At 44.4% G+C, this 21,223-nt stretch overlaps 1 protein-coding gene across 3 annotated transcripts in view; it reads right to left on the reverse strand.

The window, feature by feature from the left end:
• Positions 1 to 458: 458 nt before the first annotated feature.
• LOC121533386 (guanine nucleotide exchange factor DBS) overlaps positions 459 to 21,223 on the reverse strand; it is a 150,050-nt gene continuing 129,285 nt past the window's right edge. For 2 of the 3 annotated variants that reach the window (XM_045205490.1, XM_041839285.2), the window contains 9 exons: positions 20,526 to 20,580; positions 20,283 to 20,380; positions 18,592 to 18,690; positions 11,486 to 11,572; positions 10,838 to 10,912; positions 10,412 to 10,501; positions 9,949 to 10,064; positions 9,337 to 9,452; positions 1,557 to 2,337 (listed from right to left, as the gene is read on the reverse strand). In XM_045205490.1, the coding sequence (XP_045061425.1) occupies positions 2,205 to 2,337; positions 9,337 to 9,452; positions 9,949 to 10,064; positions 10,412 to 10,501; positions 10,838 to 10,912; positions 11,486 to 11,572; positions 18,592 to 18,690; positions 20,283 to 20,380; positions 20,526 to 20,580 (869 nt within the window). In that variant the 3' untranslated portion in view covers positions 1,557 to 2,204. The other variant, XM_041839286.2, reaches the window with a different exon arrangement.

The following is a 21,223-nucleotide window of genomic DNA, read 5'->3' on the forward strand; positions in this document are numbered from 1 at the left end:
AATGACCCAAAACACACGGCCAAGGCAACAAAGGAGTGGCTCAAGAAGAAGCACATTAAGGTCCTGGAGTGGCCTAGCCAGTCTCCAGACCTTAATCCCATAGAAAATCTGTGGAGGGAGCTGAAGGTTCGAGTTGCCAAACGTCAGCCTCGAAACCTTAATGACTTGGAGAAGATCTGCAAAGAGGAGTGGGACAAAATCCCACCTGAGATGTGTGCAAACCTGGTGGCCAACTTCAAGAAACGTCTGACCTCTGTGATTGCCAACAAGGGTTTTGCCACCAAGTACTAAGTCATGTTTTGTAGAGGGGTCAAATAATTATTTCCCTAATTAAAATGCAAATCAATTGATAACATTTTTTACATGCGTTTTTCTGGATTTTTTTGTTGTTATTCTGTCTCTCACTGCTCAAATAAACCTACCATTAAAATTATAGACTGATCATGTCTTTGTCAGTGGGCAAACATACAAAATCAGCAGGGGATCAAATACTTTTTTCCCTCACTGTACATAATAGTAAAACATTCTATATTCGGAACAAGCCAAAATCTGAAAGAAGATGGCATGAATACTTTTATAATGATCAGATGGGAATTGATATTTATAGAATAGTTATACACAGATTTTACAAAAGTGAAAAAAAAGAAATATATTACATGTATGTACATACGATGAAGTAAATAGCTATTTATGTTGTTGTTCAGGGAATAGTATATCTTGCAAAATGAGCAATCCCTCAGTTATTTATAAAACAACTGAACTGGCAAACAATTCAGCAGGACGAAACAACAAAGTTTGAATTTTTAAGGTAAGAATACAATCAAGCTTGTCTACAATTGAGTCTATAGATCAAACATATTCCCCATTGATGGAGAGATCTCCAGTTTCCATGGTGGTACTTCTTGGCCCACTGTGTCCAGGATGACCCTCCTCACAAGGGTTACCTGGGGTGTATTCATTATGCCTATTCTGTTGCAAAACGTTTTCCAACAAAAACGAAAGTTTCTATTGTACAAATTCAGGTAATTCCCTCCCCCTTTCATTCCATTTGCTCTGTTTGTTTCCGTTTGGTTCTTAAACGGTAAACGGTTTCCGTTGAAAGATGTAATGAATACACCCTTGATTAGGCCAGAGGAGGGAGTGTGTTGTGACGTAAAGGCACAGCAGCATATCTTTGAGAGCACTAATCAAGTACAGGGTTTGACACATGGCAGAATGGTGGTAAAAGTTATTTTCTTTAATCTCAGCAGCTGAGCCGAGCAAAAGAGTCTGGCATTTAGTCTTATTTTCAGTGTAGCATAGCAACAACAGAGGGCACCTACACCACTATTGACTTGACTTCAGACTTGCTGTTCTCTGTCTGAGCACAGCAGCTGAAATTGCTCCCCCACTGTGAGGCTTGACCAAGTTGGGCTACCAGCATGTTCCAGAAGTTCATGGCCAAATGGTCCATCATGCTTATCTACTTTCCTGAGATACATCTCCACACGTACTGCTTTCATTTTCCTCAGAGTCAGACAGAGCTGCTGTGCACATGTCACTGAAGATATCTGGAATAAAAAAAAAGCAGAGTTAAAGATGCAAACTCACCTACATGGGAATTAGGATCTAACGTTATGGAGGCCAAGCAACAGGCGTGAAGGGAGTGGTGATTCTTAGGATTCAAACAACACCATCAGTCTTTTTAGAGAGGGGTTCCATAGCCTGGATACAATGACTGACCAAACAATGCAGTTTTAATAGCAGTGTAAAAAAGGACATGATGGTGAAACAATATCGATTAAGATCAATATCATTGAAGAGTGCTTCTATTAAACCTTACAGTAGTACAAACCAGTATGCTGCTGGAATGCGGCTTATAAATGGTTTCAAGTGAGAAAGCGCTGAGCAAAAATATGTCAACTGCCCAAGCATGGAACTCTGTTCTCGAAGAACACAAGATGGCATTCCTCTCAGTGCAGACAAGCGCCTGAGAGAGCACTTGTTTAAAGGACAGAGCTCCAACACAACAAGACAAGCAAGGCCGTGAACTGAACACTTCAAGGGAAGGCTGAGGTGAGGGAGGGAGGGGAGAGAGAGCATGCTGCAATGGATGACATCATGCTTTGCTTGTTCACCTCTCAGGCAAAAGCTTTACCATTAGCCTCCTCCCAAGCACACACCCCGCCCAATCCCCCAGCACCGAATCAAACTACCGCTTTGAGCTAGGGTGAGTGTTTTCTTGCAATGTCAGAAATACCAGTAGTGTTACTGAATGAGTGACCTCCTTCTGCTGCTGTCTGAAGTATACTGGGCGGTACCAGACCTGTCTTCTGAGTAATAAGATTCTTGACTAGCCTAAAACATGAAAGAAAATGTAGGCTTTAATGGAAAGGCTGGTGTAGGGCCTCACGCTGGAATAGAAATGATCAGAGAGTGGCTAGGAGTTGGACTACTGCCACTGGCAGTGGGAGAGCTGACGGGGCCCTGGGAGTGTAAAATCTCACATATTTATAGGCATAGTATTTGATCAGGAGTTCTCTCTATGATCTTGTCTGTGAACTGTCAAGTCCAAAGTTTCAGTTTTTGACACCCTGCTTCGTGTGATGGAAAGCTTGTGTATTCATTGGTTCTGCTGCTGCTTGGTGCTGCTTCCGACAGTTGATTCTGTCCAGAGCCTCTGTACTGCTTCATATATGTATTTAAATCCTCCCAGCATTCAGTCTGTACATTGTAGATTCTGCAGCTCTGCCTAGCAGAACAAACACTCTCTGGCCTTGGCCTGCTGCGAACCATCCACATGAAGGGACTTAGCAGGTGCACTGGCCCCATTTCTCATGTATTTAGTATTTATTAGGATCCCCCATCAGCTACTGCTTCTGGAGTACAAACAGGATGAAAACAATTACATCACAACAAAACAACAGCCTACATCATAAATAAAATAATACATCATATTGCATTATTACAAATTTACAATATAAAATGTACAATATTACAATATTACAGTGTGTGTGTGTGCGTATGTTTGTGTGTGTGTCTCTTCAAAGTCTGCGTCGTAAGGTGCTGTTTTATCAGTTTTTTTAAATCAGATTTTACTGCTCGCTTGAGTTACTTGATGTGGAAGAGAGTTCCATGTAGTCATGGCTCTATGTAGTACTGTGCCTTTCCCAGAGTCTGTTCTGGACTTGGGGACTGTGAAGAGATGTCTTGTGGGATATGTATGGGGGTCTGAGCTGTGTGTTAGCTGTTTGAACAGACAATTCAGTGCTTTCAACACGCCACTACCCCTCACAAAGAAAATTAGTGATGCAGTCAATCTTTCCTCTACTTTGAGCCAGGAGAGATTGACTTTTACAGATGCACAATTGAGAGCATCCTGTCGGGCTGTATTACTGCCTGGTACGGCAACTGCACCGCCCGCAACCGCAGAGGGTGGTGAGGTCTGCCTAACACATCCCCGGGGGCACACTGCCTGCCCTCCAGGACACCGACAGCACCCAATGTCACAGGAAGGCCAAAAATATCATCAAGGACCTCAACAACCCTAGCCACGGCCTGTTCACCCCGCTATCTTCCAGAAGGCGAGGTCAGTACAGGTGCATCAAAGCTGGGACCGAGAGACTGAAAAACTGCTTCTATCTCAAGGCCATCAGATTGTTAAATAGCCATCACTAGCCGGCTACCACCCAGTTCCTCAACCCTGCACCTTAGAGGCTGCTGCACTATATACATACACATGGAATCACTGGCCACTTTAATAATGGAACAGTAGTCACTTTAATAATGTTTACATACTGCTTACAAAATGCACTTGTATTGGATTCACCATTTGTGTACCATCTCCTGTACCATACCGTCTCCTAGAGGTCTGAACCAAGAGTTTGATATCAAACCATTTCTTACATGAACATTGACACTTTGATTTGTCTTGCCTACTTGGTCATTTTGTAAATATATCTTATTTTCTGGAACTACTACATGTACCCATCTCATTGTTATTAAATGATTAGAGATACACAAATTGTTTTTGCTCCCACCATGTGTCATGTCCGCAATGGTCATGTGATGATTTGACATTCATGTTATTGATATTAGCCCTCTGTGTACATTTAAGGGCCAGCTGTGCTGCTCTGCTCTGGGCCAACTGTAATTAGCCTATGTCTTTTTTTGTGACACTTGACCATATAACTGGGCGGTAGTCCAGGTGTGATAAAACATTGGCCTGTAGGACTTGTTTTGTTGCTTGTGATGTCAAGAAAGCAGAGCAGCGCTTTATCAGACAGACCTCTCCCCATCTTAGCTACCGTTGCATCAAAATGTTTTGACCATGTCAGTTTACAATCTAGGGTTACACCAAGCAGTTCAGTCTTCTCAACTTGCTCAATTGACACATTATTCATTACAAGATTTAGATGAGGTTTAGCAAATGTTTTGTCCCAAATACAATGCTTTTAGTTTTGGATATATTTACGACTAGCTTATTATTAGCCACCCATTGTAAAACTGACTGCAGCTCTTTGTTAAGTGTTGCAGTGATTTCACTTGCTGTGGTAGCTGGCATGTACAATGTTGAGTCATCAGCATAAATAGACACACAGGCTTTACTCAAGACTAGTGGTAGGTCATTAGTAAAAATAGAAAAAAATAAGGGGCCAAGACAGCTACCTTGTGGTATGCCAAACTCTACCTGGTTTACGTTAGAGATGCTTCCATTAAAGAACACCCTCTGTGTTCTGTTAGATAGGTAACGCTCGATCCATGATATGGCAGAGGATGTAAAGCCATAACACATACGTTTTTTCAGCAGCAGACTATGATCGATAATGTCAAAAGCTGCATTGAAGTCTAACAGAACATCTACCACAATCTTCTTATTATCAATTTCTGTCACGACTTCCGCCGAGGCTGCCCCCCGGTTCGGGCAGGCTTCGGCGTTCGTCGTCACCGGAGTACTAGCTACTGCCGATCCCATTCTCATCACTCCACTTGTCATGTCTTGTCAATCACACACACATGGTGCTCATTCCCCTAATTAGTATGTGTATAAGTGTTCCCTCTGTTCCCCTTGTCTTTGTGAGTGATTGTTTGTTGTGAGAGTGTGTAGCTCGGTTGAGGTACTATTCACTGTGTTTATGCCAAGGTGGATGTTTTCCCTTGTAATAGTTCGTTTGGCGCTTGGGGCGTTTGATTTATGTAAACGGAATAAACTCTGGACTTTGGTATTTAACTCCTGTGCCTGACTCCTTTATTCACACCTCGTCACAATTTCTTTCTGCCAATCATCAGTCATTTGTGTCAGTGTTGAGTGCCCTTCCCTATAAGCGTCAGTTGTTAATTTGTTTACTGTGAAATAGCATTGTACTGTATCTGGTCAAACACAATTTCTTCCAAAAATTTACTAAGGGTCGATAGCAGGCTGATGGGTCGGCTGTTTGAACCAGTAAAGGGTGCTTTGCTATTCTTGGGTAGTGGAATTACTTGTGCTTCCTTCCAGGCCTGAGGGCACACACTTTTAGATTGAAGAGATGGCAAATAGGAGTGGTAATATAGTCCGCTACCATCCTCAGTAATTTTCCATCTAAGTTGTCAGTACCAGGTGGTTTGTCATTATTGATAGACAACAACAAAAATTAACCTCTTCCACACTCACTTTACAGAATTCAAAATAACAATGCTTGTCTTTCATAATTTGGCGAGTTATTAATGGATATGAAGGTTCAGATTATCCTAATCTTGCCAATGAAAAAGTCATTAAAGTAGTTGGCAATATGCAGCCAGACTTATTTGCCATTACTTTAGCCTCATCCCTCTCAACCATACATTTTTTAAATTCCTCATCAATCCAAGGGGATTTAGCAGTTTTTACAGTCAGTTTCTTAATGGGTGCATGCTTATCAGTAAACGGAAGAAGCAATGTCATAAATGTGTCAAGTGCGGCATCTGGTTGCTCCTCATTACACACAACAGACCAGCAAATATTCTTTACATCTTCAACATAGGAATCACTACAAAACCTCTTGTATGATCTCTTACACACAATTTTAGGCCCAGCCTTTGGAACTTTGGTTTTTCTAGATATGGCTACTATATGATGATCACTACATCCGATGGGTGTGGATACTGCTTCAGAGCATATTTCTGCAGCATTAGCAAAGATGTGATCAATACACGTGGATGATTTCATTTGTATATACCTTGGTAGGTTGAATAATAACCTGAACCAGATCGCAGGCACTGGTTACAGTTTGAAGCTTTTTCTTGAGTCGACAGCTTGAAGAAAACGAGTCAATATTTAGGTCACCCAGAATATATATCTATCTGCTGATATCACATACACTATCAAGCATTTCACACATATTATCCAGATACTGACTGTTAGCACTCAGTGGTCTATAGCAACTTCCCACAAGAATAGGCTTTAGTTGAGGCAGGTGAACCTGTAGTCATATTACTTCAACAGCATTTGACATGAGATCCTCTCTAAGTTTAACAGGAATATGACTCTGAATATATACAGCAACACCTCCCCCATTGGCATTCCTGTCTCTTCTGTAGATGATATAACCATGTATTGCTACCACTGTGTCATCAAAGGAATTATCCAAGTGAGTTTCAGAGATAGCCAGAATATGAATGTTATCGGATGTTAGTAAGTTAGCGATTTCATTAACCTTGTTTCTCAGGCTACATATGTTATTGTGGGCTATTTTTGCCCTTTTCTGGGTTGCTTATTTGCACTGTTAGTGCAGGGTGAACTGCTCCCAGTGGGCTTCCTACTAGGGTAAACTGTCTCAGTGCTAACAGTGTAATTCAGGTTTATAGGCACATGATTACTGATGACAATAGCTGTCAGAATGACATACACTACCGTTCAAAAGTTTGGGGTCACTTAGAAATGTCCTTGTTTTCAAAAGAAAAGCAATTTTGTTGTCCATTAAAATAACATCAAATTGATCAGGAATACAGTGTAGACATTGTTAATGTTGTAAATGGCTATTGTAGCTGGAAACGGAAACCAGATCAACGTCAACAGTGAAGAGGCGACTCCGGGATGCTGACCTTCTAGGCAGAGTTGCAAAGAATAAAACATCTCAGACTGGCCAATAAAAAGAAAAGATTAAGATGGGCAGAGATATGGCTTTTTCTTTGCAACTCTCCCTAGAAGGTCAACATCCTGGAGTCGCCTCTTCACAGTTGACGTTGAGACTGGTGTTTTGTGGGTACTATTTAATTAAGCTGCCAGTTGAGGACCTGTGAGGTGCCTGTTTCTCAAACTAGACACTCCCACTCCTCTTTCTATTCTGGTTAGAGCCAGTTTGTGCTGTTCTGTGAAGGGAGTAGTACACAGCGTTGTACGAGATCTTCAGTTTCTTGGCAATTTCTCGCATGGAATAGCCTTCATTTCTCAGAACAAGAATAGACTGACGAGTTTCAGAAGAAGGTTATTTGTTTCTGGCCATTTTGATCCTGTAATCGAACCCACAATTGCTGATGCTCCAGATACTCAACTAATCTCAAGTAGGCCAGTTTTATTGCTTCTTTAATCAGTACAACAGTTTTCAGCTGTGCTAACATAATTGCAAAAGGGTTTTCTAATGATCAATTAGCCTTTTAAAATGATAAACTTGGATTAGCAAACAAAACGTGCCATTGGAACACAGGACTGATGGTTGCTGATAATGGGCCTCTGTACGCCTCTGTAGATATTCCACTGATCAATTTGATGTTATTTTAATGGACAAAAAAATTGCTTTTCTTCGAAAACAAGGACATTTCTAAGTGACCCCAAACTTTTGAACGGTAGTGTAGGTATTCAGGTGAGTGAGAGAAACATAAATTAAGTTACATTGACCGTACTACCATTACTACATTTACATCATTTAGCAGACGCTCTTATCCAGAGCGACTTACAAATTGGTGCATTCAACTTATGATAGCCAGTGGGACAACCACTTTTCTTTTCTTATGGGGGGGGGGGGGGGGGGGTAGAAGGATTACTTTTATACTATTCCAGGTATTCCTTAAAGAGGTAGGGTTTCAAGTGTCTCCGGAAGGTGGTCAGTGACTCCACTGTCCTGGCGTCGTGGGGGAGCTTGTTCCACCATTGGGGTGCCAGAGCAGCGAATAGCTTTGACTGGGCTGAGCGGGAACTGTGCTTCCGTAGAGGTAGGGGGGCTAGCAGGCCAGAGGTGGATGAACGGGAGGTGATATGCTTTCCATGTCCTCTGTTGTCGATTATGACAGGGAGGACTGGAGCATTAATAGACCCTGGCCGTCAGTCTCTAAAACAGTTTGCAATGTTGCTGGAGATAATCCTGGAACCCCTGCGGTTAGGGTGAATCCTGTCTCTTTTAAAGAGCGCTGGTTCTCCCACAGCAAGTCAAAATGGTCCCAAAAGGAGACATTCTTGTTGTTACAAAGTTCTTGTTGACATCATAGGTAAATATGCTGTCAACAGTGAGTGGGCTGGGGACGTACTGTAGCCTATGTGTGGATGCTAGGTGTGAAGCTGACACCTTATCCGTGGCATGGACAGACAGGTGCTGTGCTAACATCAATTCAAATGGTGGACCAGATTTTAGTTAGTCAGAACTCAGAACTATCATACACAATGGGAGTTGTGCAGAGTTTTAGAAACTTCTGTACAGTACATGTTGACACCCATCCAGTCATATCACTGACTGCTGAAAAGGAGAGGAGAGAGGGTTGTGTGAGACGTTTTAGTGCCAGGACCCAAAGATGCAAATGATTGAAGACGGTTTTAAAAGATGAAATATGCATGAGGTGATGAAATATGAGCATATTCAAAGCATTTTTAAGTGCAGCTTTAATCTAATGGGGTATTAGTCATCTCTAAATGCACTGCAAAAGCTTGTGTGAAACCACAATCCCTCTCTCATCCACCCTGGCTTCCAATGGATTCTGGAGGCTATTACTGTGAGTAGGTAATAACCACTCCTCATAGTGGTGGGATGAATCGAACAGACGGATATATTATTCATTTAGGCATTGTGTTTTAATTTCCACTGTGATATATAGCTTGACTCAACATTTATGCTTTAATATCCTGAATGCCTCATCGAAATAATTTTACAAGGAATTAACTTTTAATACAAAACTACACAGCAATAACTGTTTGTCAACATTGTTATTAGTTATCCATTTTTCCAAACACGGTTTTAATCAGAGAAGAGATAGGAATGGGCAGTGTAAGTGTGAATACAGTGCAAGAACAAGGACTAATATGACTGTGTTGAGTTGGGTCCCTCTTACTACGGCAGGAGAAATGGTTTCTCTCTGGGACTCTCATAGAGTGTTGAATGGATAGAGAGGGTGGGTGCTACCATCACTCACCAGTGGCCATTCTCTGCCTCCTCCAGGAACTGTACTAAATCTCCTGACTCCATAGACAGGTCCTGCGCTGTCCTCGACTCGTACGTCAACTGGACACGGAAGCGATCATTGTCCCCCTAACAGCAGGGAGAGAATGGAGGAGGAGGGTGATTTAGAGGAGATACCCTATCCTTGTAGTTGTAGTTTGTCTTTGTATGTGATGGTGTGTGACTTTCGTGTGTGTGTCATGTGACGTGTGTCTGTGTCCACCCATCTACTGTATGTGTTATGTGTGTGTACAGCAGGTCCATCCGTCAGTCTCATGTTGGATTCAGGGAGCATTATTCTAAGTGTGGTGGAGTTGTGAAGGAGGCCCTCCATTAAAACAGATCTCCGGCTCTCATACATCAGACAGATTGTAATGGAAGGAGAAATCCGGAGGCACTGGGGAGACCCACACTAGGCTATTTTGTCTTTTAAATGTCAAGTCGTCAGCCCGCGTTAACAAAATGGGTGATGGTGGGAAATAATTAAGCAGAGAGGATTTCTTTCCCAGGGATTGGAAGGATTTAAGAAGAGCAACAAGATGGAGGGGATGAAGTTACCTGTCAGGATTTATTTAACACAACTTACATTTTTATTACTGGACTGGTCCTCACCATCCGAAGAGTTGGAGAGCTCCTCTGCACTCGAATGGATGGTTTCAAAGTCCTCTGTGTCCATTGAAGGCAAACACCGTTTGGTCCAGCCTAGAGAAATAGAGCACACAGAAAGAAGACATGGTCCTGTTAACCATTCAGTTGACGAGAAGAAGTGAACACGTTAGTTTTAAGACATGGCATTACACATCCACTGCTTTGCAAATCTACCCTTTACACATAAGCATTGCACATTCTGAAACATTGATACTGACAGTCAAAGAAGGTGTGAAGAAGTTGGAAATATCTAAAGGACACAATGCAAGAAACCAATCGAAAAGGTCCCACATACAACAAGACACTCAATGGCAAAAAAAATACAATTTAAAAAAAACCTAAACCAGCAAAATGGGAAAAGAAAAATACATCATAGTGTGACTTTTCCATCAATAGATTACCTGGTTGAGAAGTGGACCTAGGCACGGCTGAATCAGTGCTTGTGGTGCCTTTGTGTCTGCTCGCAGCAGGGATAGCACTGCGTAATGTATCTGGGAGGAAATTAGCTCTTTACAGACCACTGGGATGCCATTCTACATCACACTGCAGGAAATTGATATACGCATGCAGAAATAAATTAAGGAGCCATCATTGCTCCACAGCCACACTGACTCATTACCAACAACATTGCACTGCTAATGTGAAGTCATCTTGTTCAGCACTTGTTGTGCCAAACTAATACATATACCATGCATCACACTGAATCACAACGGAGCAGGCAAAACACACGCACACACATCAACTCACCAAAATGCAAAGCAGTCACCATTAACAAAGACAGGGCTGAACATGCACAGATCCACAGCATACTGTGAAGCTATAGCTACCTTCATAACCGAATGGTGTTGGATCACTCTTTATCTCATGTCTTTTGGTCTTTTTAACATGAGTTGAAGGAGGACCTGTCAGGGGCAATGAATGCATGGTGGAAGCGTTAGTGGAAAATTAGATCTATTGAGACAGTGAAGCAAAATCCATTTTATTGTACATCCTCAGTTTTCATTGCTCTTAAGTTATTGAAATGCTTGATTAGGAAGAAGAAAGGAGGGGACTATTGGCAAAATGAAGTTCTCATCTAAATTCCAACAACAATTGCACTTGCTTTGCAGCTCTGAATGTCACCCCACATTCCAAATATCAGCTTTTCAAAATTCACATTTGATTACTATGGTTTCTCAAAAAAAGACTATTTTTAATTTTTGTTTCATTTCTGAGAAGGACTGATTTTATTCATGCATCTCATCAATTTCATGAGTTTCATAAATGGGTAGGACTTGTTGAGAAAATTACCTTTTTCTCATTACCTTAGCTGACTCCTTCTTTCTACATCTCTAGCTCTCTCTCCCTTCCCTTCCCTCTCTCTCAAAGAGCCCCCTCACTAACCGGTCTGTACCTGCTCTCAGACACTTTAAAAAGTGTGATGGCAACGGGAGGAGAGAAAAAAAGAAAGCGAATGACCGCAGGCAATCAGGTACCTTTTGTGCGTCTGGTGGCGGAGACACTGATAGAGGAGGCTAAAGAGAAGCGCCGTGTGACATCTGTCACCTTAGATGGAGGCTCGGCTGTGAAAGGCAGGGCAGGGTTAGCAATTAGCTGGGCAGAAGAAGATGAGGGAGGGAGGGAGGGATGGATGGCACAGGAAGGCAAAGAGAAGCATTTTAATGGCAAGACTGGCAAGGCTAAAGGAGCATATTGCTTTGAGGATTCCTGCCTTTTCTCTGGATTGACTTCTGATCTGATACAAGACTTGGTGATAACTGTCACTGTTGATTCCTCACTAAACACTGTCCAGCTTAAAGGGATAGTGTGACATTTAGGCAATTAAGCCCTTTTTTCTACTTACCCAGAGTCGGATGAACTCATGGATAGTATTTTTGTGTCTCTGCATGCAGTTTGAAGGAAGTTGAAGCATGCTAGCTGTTCCTGTAGACTTCCAGTCATTGCGCTAATGCTAGTTAGCAATGGCTCCAGAAACTACCTTCAACTTCCTTCAAACTGCACGCAGAGACTTAATTGCCAAAATGTTGCAATATCCCTTCAAGTTCATTCATTTCTCTTAGTTGTATCAAATTAGTGAGTTCAAACAGGCAGGCGGTTGACTGTGGGACTGAGAAACGTGCAATGAATGGAGGAGACACAAGGAAGCGCAGGATGATAAAGACAAATCGTGGACATTGAGAGTGGGTGGCGGCTTCCTCACAGGCGCATATTAGAAACCGATGGGCGGGGTATGCTAACAAGATTAAATCTATCGGCAACTCAAGTTCACAGCGAGGCATTACCTCGGCAGGCCAATAAGTACAAAAACATCACCCCCTCAGTGTCCATTTCTCTTCAGCTAGCCTGCTCTGCTCGCCATCATGAATGGACCCAACTACACAGTATTAGATTATCACCATACAAATGATGACATAGTATGCACAGTAATGTACAGTCATTTTATTGCCCACTTACAAACCACAAGACCCCTGTAATAGCACCAAAGTGGTAATAGAATAATAATGAAATAAACCCATCTCCCTGCTCAATTGGTTTGTTTAACTAAAAGCAATATAATGTTTGTTGTAAAATATATCAGATGTAGCTAATCAGGCTATCAGTATTGTTATTAAGGATGTATTCTGTGGAGAAAAACCTTGAATCAAACCATCCTCTTAAAAAAATGTTAATACGCTTTTAAATGTCAAGAGCATTACAGGCTGACATTTGCTAAGGCTGCCTGTCTGCGAATTTAGCCTTCATGCGTTTTCATTGCCTGGACGCCAAGGTCGTTCTATACTCCCGAAAATGTGAAATCCCATTGTTCTCTAGACATACTAGTATTTGGAAAATTCAAATCAAATAACATTTTATTTGTCACATGCTTCGTAAACTACAGGTGTAGACTAAGGGTGAAATGCTTACTTACGGGTCCAACAATTTCCAACAATGCAGAGTTAAAGATAAAGATATAAAATAAAAAGATTGACACAAGGAATAAATACACAGTGAATAACATGGCTATATACAGGGAGTACTGCACCGAGTTGATGTGCAGGGGTACGAGGTAATTGAGGTAGCTATGTACGTACAGTGGCTTGCGAAAGTATTCAACCCCCTTGGCAAATTGTTATATTTTGTTGCCTTACAACCTGGAATTAAAATGGATTTTTTGGGGTTGTATCATTTGATTTACACAACACGCCTACCACTTTGAAGATGCAAAATATTTTATATTGTGAAACAAACAAGAAATAAGACAAAAACACAGAAAACTTGAGCGCGCATAACTATTCACCCTCCCCCAAAGTCAATACTTTGTAGAGCCACCTTTTGCAGAAATTACAGCTGCAAGTCTCTTGGGGTATGTCTCTATAAGGTTGGCAAATCTAGCCACTGGGATTTTTGCCCATTCTTCAAGGCAAAACTGCTGCATCTCCTTCAAGTTGGATGGGTTCTGCTGGTGTACTGCAATCTTTAAGTCATACCACAGATTCTCAATTGGATTGAGGTCTGGGCTTTGACTAGGCCATTCCAAGACATTTAAATATTTCCCCTTAAACCACTCAAGTGTTGCTTTACCAGTATGCTTAGGGTCATTGTCCTGCTGGAAGGTGAACCTCCATCCCAGTCTCAAATCTCTGGAAGACTGAAACAGTGTCACGATCGTCTGGGTAAGGAGTAGACCAAGGCGCAGCGTGTTGAGCGAACATGATTGACTTTATTAGAATAACGCACAAAAACCAAAACAATAGACGACTCGTGAAGTCCACAGTAACAATGACCGTAAAGGAACAAAAACCCACAAACACAAAGTGAAACACAGACAGTTAAGTATGGCTCCCAATCAGAGACAACCAGCAAACAGCTGACACTCGTTGCCTCTGATTGGGAGTCACTTAGGCCAACACAGAAAACAACAACCTAGAACACCCAACATAGAAACAACCCACACAGAACGAACACACCCTGGCTCAACATACAGAGTCCCGGAGCCAGAGCGTGACAGTACCCCCCCCTAAAGGCGCGGACTGCGACCGCGCCTCAATAAGGGCTAAACAAGGGAGGGCTGGGTGGGCATACCTCCTCGGCGGCGGTTCTGGCTCCGGCCTTGCCCACCACCCTCCAATCAACCCCCCATAGCGCCCCTGGTCCGGTCTGACCCCGCTGGCTGGATCTGGACTGGACATTGACGGAGCGGATTGCTTACGCTCCGTTGTGGAGCAGCTGACCGGTCTTACCAGGCTGACGACTCGCACCCCGGGCTTGGTGCGAGTAGCAGGAACGGGCTGAACCAGGCTGACGACTCGCACCCCTGGCTTGGTGCGAGTGGCAGGAACGGGCTGGACCAGGCTGACGACTCGCACCCCTGGCTTGTTGCGAGTGGCAGGAACGGGCTGGACCAGGCTGACGACGCACACCGTAGGCTTGGTGCGAGTAGCAGGAACGGGCTGAACCAGGCTGACGACTCGCACCCCTGGCTTGGTGCGAGTGGCAGGAACGGGCTGGACCAGGCTGACGACTCGCACCCCTGGCTTGTTGCGAGTGGCAGGAACGGGCTGGACCAGGCTGACGACGCACACCGTAGGCTTGGTGCGTGGAGCAGGAACAGGCCGGGCAGGGCTGTCGACGCACACCGTAGGCTTGGTGCGTGGAGCAGGGACAGGCCGGACAGGGCTGGCGACGCACACCGTAGGCTTGGTGCGTGGAGCAGGAACAGACCGGGCAGGGCTGTCGACGCACACCGTAGGCTTGGTGCGTGGAGCAGGGACAGGCCGGACTGGGCTATGGAGACGGATAGGAGACCTGGAGTGAAGAGCTGCCACAACCCGTCCTGGCTGAATGCCTACCTTCACACACTCTGTGTGAGGCATCAGCACAGGACGTACAGGGCTGTGTACCCGTACTGGCATAACAGCACGTGATACTGGCGCAGGATATCCGGGACCGAGGAGAGGCACTGGAGGCCCCGAGCGCTGAGCCGGCACACTCCGTCCTGGCTGCATGCCCACCTTCGCACAACACGTGCGGGGTGCTCGCACAGGACGTACCGGACTATGCCGGACCACTCGTGGCACAGTGCGCAGCTCCGCATACCGCGGAACCTGCCCAGTCTCATGCTGCCATGCCTGAGTACGGGGAGTTGGCTCTGCTCTCCATCCAGGCTCCGCCAACCTGCCTTCTGGCCCCCAAAACCCGGTGGCCTTCTCTCCTCTTCTCCTATTTCGCCCTGTGGCAGCCTCCTGCTGCCCAGTCGCCCATGCCGTGTGCCCCCCCCTAAAAAATTATTGGGGGTGCCTCTCGTCCGTCCGACGATGGCACTGCTGACGCCGCTGCTCCTCTCCTGCCTGGGTCTCCCCCTTCATAGCCCTCCGGTACCGGACGGCCTCCTCCTCGGTAATCTGCCCCCAACCGAGGAGGACATCCACCAGAGTCACCTCCTGCGTGTGTTCCTGGACACGCTGCTTGGTCGTTGTATGGTGGGTTTTTCTGTCACGATCGTCTGGGTAAGGAGTAGACCAAGGCGCAGCGTGTTGAGCGAACATGATTGACTTTATTAGAATAACGCACAAAAACCAAAACAATAGACGACTCGTGAAGTCCACAGTAACAATGACCGTAAAGGAACAAAAACCCACAAACACAAAGTGAAACACAGACAGTTAAGTATGGCTCCCAATCAGAGACAACCAGCAAACAGCTGACACTCGTTGCCTCTGATTGGGAGTCACTTAGGCCAACACAGAAAACAACAACCTAGAACACCCAACATAGAAACAACCCACACAGAACGAACACACCCTGGCTCAACATACAGAGTCCCGGAGCCAGAGCGTGACAAACAGGTTTCCCTCAAGAATTTCCCTGTATTTAGCGCCATCCATCATTCCTTCAATTCTGACCAGTTTCCCAGTCCCTGCCGATGAAAAATATCCCCACAGCATGATGCATCATGCTTCAATGTGGGGATGGTGTTCTCGGGGTGATGAGAGGTGTTGGGTTTGCGCCAGACATAGCGTTTTCCTTGATTGCCAAAAAGCTCAATTCTAGTCTCATTTAGCTTTTTTCTGGCCACTCTTCCGTAAAGCCCAGCTCTGTGGAGTGTATGGCTTAAAGTGGTCCTATGGACAGATACTCCAATCTCCGCTATGGAGCTTTGCAGCTCCTTCAGGGTTTTCTTTAGTCTCTTTGTTGCCTCTCTGATTAATGCCCTCCTTGCCTGGTCCATGTGTTTTGGTGGGCAACCCTCTCTTGGCAGGTTTGTTGTGGTGCCATATTCTTTCAATTTTTTTATAATGGATTTAATGGTGCTCCGTGGGATGTTCAAAGTTTCGGATATGTTTTTATAACCCAACGCTGATCTTTACTTATCCACAACTTTGTCCCTGACCTGTTTGGAGAGCTCCTTGGTCTTCATGGTGCCACTTGCTTGGTGGTGTTGCAGACTCTGGGGCCTTTCAGAACAGGTGTATATATACTGAGATCATGTGACAGATCATGTGACACTTAGATTGCACACAGGTGGACTTTATTTAACTAATTATGTAACTTCTGAAGATAATTGGTTGCACCAGATCTTATTTAGGGGCTTCATAGCATGGGGTGAATACATATGCACGCACCACTTTACCGTTACTTATTTCTTAGCATTTTTTGAAACAAGATTCTTTTTTCATTTCACTTCACCAATTTGGACTATTTTGTGTATGTCCATTACATGAAATCCAAATAAAAATCCATTTAAATTACAGGTTGTAATACAACAAAATATGAAAAACGCCAAGGGGGATGAATACTTTTGCAGTTTATTAAGTGGCCAGTTTATTATGTATGGTTCACTCCTCCAGACAGTGAGTCACATGGCCGTGGTTTGCTATATAAAGCAGGCAGACATGCATCGAGGCATTCAGTTACTGTTCGATCGAACGTTAGAATGGACAAAATGAGTGGCATAAGCAACTTTGAGCGCCAGTTCCAGTATCTCAGAAATGGCCGGCCTCCTGGGCTTTTCACGCACAACAGTGTCTTGGGTTTACAGAGAATGGTGCGACAAACAAAATATATCCAGTCAGCGGCAGTCCTGTGGGCGAAAACAGCTTGTTGATGAGAGGTCGAAGGAGAACGGCAAAAATCGTGCAACAGTGGTGTAAAGAACGCCATTTCGGAATGCACAACTCGTCGGTCCTTGTCACGGATGGGCTATAGCAGCAGACGACAACATAGGGTTCCACTCCTATCAGCTAAAAACAAGAAGAAGCGTCTCCAGTGGGCAGGCGATCACCAACACTGGACAACTGAGGAGTGGTCCGACGAATTCCGGTTCCTGTTGCGTCCTGCTGATTTGGCGTAAGCAGCATGAGTCCATGGCCCCATCCTGCCTGGTGTCAACGGTACAGGCTGGTGGCGGTGGTGTAATGGTGTGGGGAATGTTTGCCTGGCACACGTTAGATCCCTTGATAACAACTGAGCAACGTTTCCATTCCCCTGAGAATTCAGGCTGTTCTGGAGGCAAAAGGAGGGTCCGACCCGGGACTAGATGGGTGTACCTAATAAACTGGCCACTGAGTGTATATGTAGGGGTAAAGTGACTAGGCAACAGGATAGATAATAGATTGATCTGTAGCAGCAGCGTATGTGGAGCAGGAGCAGTAGCAGCAGCATATGTGGTGAGTGTGAAAGTGTGTGTGTGTGTGTGTGTCTGTGTGAGTGTGTGTGTGTGTGTGAGTGTGAGTGTGAGAGTGAGTGAGTGAGTGTGTGTGTGTGGCATCAGTGTGCATGTTATGTGTGTGTGGGCGAATGTAGTGTGTGTATGTGTGTGTTGGGGTGTCGGTGTAAGTATGTGTGAGTGTGTGGGTAGAGTCCAGTGTGTGTGCATAGTCAGCGCAAGAGAGTTAGTTAAAAAAAGGGTAAATGCAGGTAGTCCGGGTAGCCAATTGATTAGCTATTTAGCTATCTTCTTTAGCAGTCTTATGGCTTGGGGGTAGAAGCTGTTTAGGGTCCTGTTGGTTCCAGACTGCACTGGTACCACTTGCCGTGCGGTAGCAGAGAGAACAGTCTATGGCTAGGGTGGCTGGAGTCTGACCATTTTTTGTGCCTTCCTCTGACTCCGCCTGACATACTTTACATACACTAGTTCTCTGCTCTGAGCGAAAGTGCCTGTGTGTATTAAATCAAATCAAATCAAATTTTATTGGTCACATGCGCCGAATACAACAAGTGCAGACATTACAGTGAAATGCTTACTTACAGCCCTTAACCAACAGTGCGTTTATTTTAAACAAAAAAAGTAAGAATAAAACAACAACAAAAAAAAGTGTTGAGAAAAAACAAAGAGCAGAAGTAAAATAAAGTGACAGTAGGGAGGCTATATATACAGGGGGGTAACGGTGCAGCACTGCCTGCGGCACAAGGACATGCAGAGTAGCAGGCTAAGGATAATGAACAACAATGAGAATGAATGAGAGTAGCTGAAGTTGTTTACAACACAATGAGTGGGACCTCTTCAAAGAGGGGATGAAGCCAATATCATGAGTCAGGATGGAGTGTTGGTGGAGATAAGGACAGGGTGAGCAGGTCAATGGAGATGTCATGGCTTCTTTACCTGAGGGAAGAGACCTTCTATTGGAGAGGCCCTGCAAGGTGAAGCGCTTTCTAGCAAGAGCAGCATTGTGGTCAGGGTTATTAGTTGCAGAAGCCTCAGCTAGGGAGGGAAAGTGAGAGGACAACGGTAAAGGAGGAGGCAGAAGCAGAGGGTAGAGAGAAAGCCTGAGGGATATGGATACCATGACAACCCTGGACATTTTGGAGACCCCTATTCCATTTCCTGGAGCCTTTCACCATATAGACTAACCTGATCCCTGATTGACCCCTCTATGCTCCATCAACAACACAACCTGCATTAGGAAGAGAAGAGTCCTCCACAATCATGCTGGAACTGCATGGGTATAAGGATTTAGACACCTGCCAATGCCAAAACTAGAAGACAGTTTTACACTTTTTCAAAATGGACAGCTTGTCTTGTAGTATGTGTGATTTCAAGGACACTTTAACTACCTGCCCTGGAGGACCACTCAAAATGTCCATATTATCTTGTACATAATTATCACCTTCTGATTGTGAGAACACAAAATAATCACAACTTCCAGGTTCACCTCGTCTCACACCTCTGACAAAGCTTCCAAACAGAGAGATGTCAACGCAGCTGCTGCTTCTCTCCTCTGAGGTTACTCTGGCCTTCTGGAGATCTTGAGATTAGAAAATTATTCAGAGCTTTTGGATCACTATGAGAGAGAATATAGTAGACTCTGACTGAGAATGGAAAAGCCTTCAGTCAGACTATCTGAGCGTGGTATATACCGTACCGTTGGCAGAATCTAACAGCTGGTCAGACTAAACCCAGAAGACTGCGGAGGTATAGTGGGAGGTGTACTAGTGGGACTACAGTATTTGGGGTCATGACCTCTGGAGTGGGTCCTGCTGACCCAATAAGGAAACAGTCCCAATCAGGGAAATGGTTGGCATCAGTTATATACGTGTCAAAGCTAAAAAGTCCCACCAGACCACAGTTCAAAACTCATTGTAGTCAAAACCGTACTATACTGCAGTTGTGTAACTGCATGAATAATGTAGACATTAATTTTTTGTATAAGGTTGGTACTGAAAAACACCATTGCTCAACCCTACAACAGCTTCTGTAATATTAATTTACCACAGAGGAGAAGGGGAGAGATTTCATAGATTTCCTCTGTGAGTCTGTGGTGGGGGTAATAAAGGCCCTCATGCACCCAGGACTAAGCACCTGTCGGATCCACTTACTCCTAGAGCCAGTGACGTCCAGCCACTGACCACATCCAGAGACAAAGAGCAACTCTCCTCTCCTAACCACCACCAGCCGCTCCTTGGCAGACTACCGTTAGCCCAGGTCCCTCTCACTGTGATGCAGCAGCACTCTGCTGCCGGGCTCTACACAGCATGAAAACGTACCCAATATCTCATCCTCATCTGCCAGTGTAGTGTATGTAGTGAGCGATCAGAGGGGAGTGGTGGTAAGGGGTTGGCTTGGGTTGATGCCGAGAGAAACAGAAAGAGAGTTGGAGCCAGTAATAGTTAGAGCCCAGATAAAACATCCCAGCTAATTGTACCATCATTGTGGTGTCTTTCATAATGCCATTATGGGATGATTTGTACATGGAAGATCCTGCCTTTTGTTTCCAGTCAGCGGAGCTGAGTGGTTGCTGGTTTGGCAGGGCCTGGGGCCTGGCGGGGGCTGGCTGCAACTGTGTGATCTCTCACCTCGTTTCTGTCTCATGTTGGGGCTGGGGTTGCTCCTCCTGAAGCCTGTCTCTGGGCTAGACGAGTCCGACTGCCTCAGGGCCATTTTGCGCATGTTTCTGAGCGGAGGAGAGGAGAGATATAGGACAGTCAATCACACAGCCACTGTAGAAGCGTTACATTCACTATCCTTGAGAGCATCTGTGCGGTGCTGCCATTCAATCACACGACATGATGAAAACGTTGGGAGACGGAGTACTCTACCTCATGGGAGCATGATACACATTCTCAGTGATCTTCTGATGGAGTTGGCTCGCCTCTGTGAATGGAGAAAAGAAAATGGTATTGGAATAGAACGTAGATTTATTTTCAATGGAATGACAGGGATATTAGCTTAGGTTAAATTTACATAAAAAGATCAGTGAGGTGAATTTGTTGGGTATGCAAGTGTGTGTGTGCGCGCATGTGAGTTTGTTGTTTGGTGTTTGCATGCTTGTGTATGTCACACTGTGTGTAGGACTGTGTGCGAAACCTGCAGTCAAAAGCAGGTTGATAAACCTACAGTGAGGGAAAAAAGTATTTGATCCCCTGCTGATTTTGCACGTTTGCCCACTGACAAAGAAATGATCAGTCTATAATTTTAATGGTAGGTTTATTTGAACAGTGAGAGACAGAATAACAACAAAAAAATCCAGAAAAACGCATGAAAAAAATGTTATAAATTCATTTGCATTTTAATGAGGGAAATAAGTATTTGACCCCCTCTCAATCAGAAAGATTTCTGGCTCCCAGGTGTCTTTTATACAGGTAACGAGCTGAGATTAGGAGCACACTCTTAAAGGGAGTGCTCCTAATCTCAGCTTGTTACCTGTATAAAAGACAGCTGTCCACAGAAGCAATCAATCAATCAGATTCCAAACTCTCCACCATGGCCAAGACCAAAGAGCTCTCCAAGGATGTCA

The sequence above is a fragment of the Coregonus clupeaformis genome, chromosome 20, assembly GCF_020615455.1.
Source record: "Coregonus clupeaformis isolate EN_2021a chromosome 20, ASM2061545v1, whole genome shotgun sequence".
Taxonomy (NCBI): domain Eukaryota; kingdom Metazoa; phylum Chordata; class Actinopteri; order Salmoniformes; family Salmonidae; genus Coregonus; species Coregonus clupeaformis.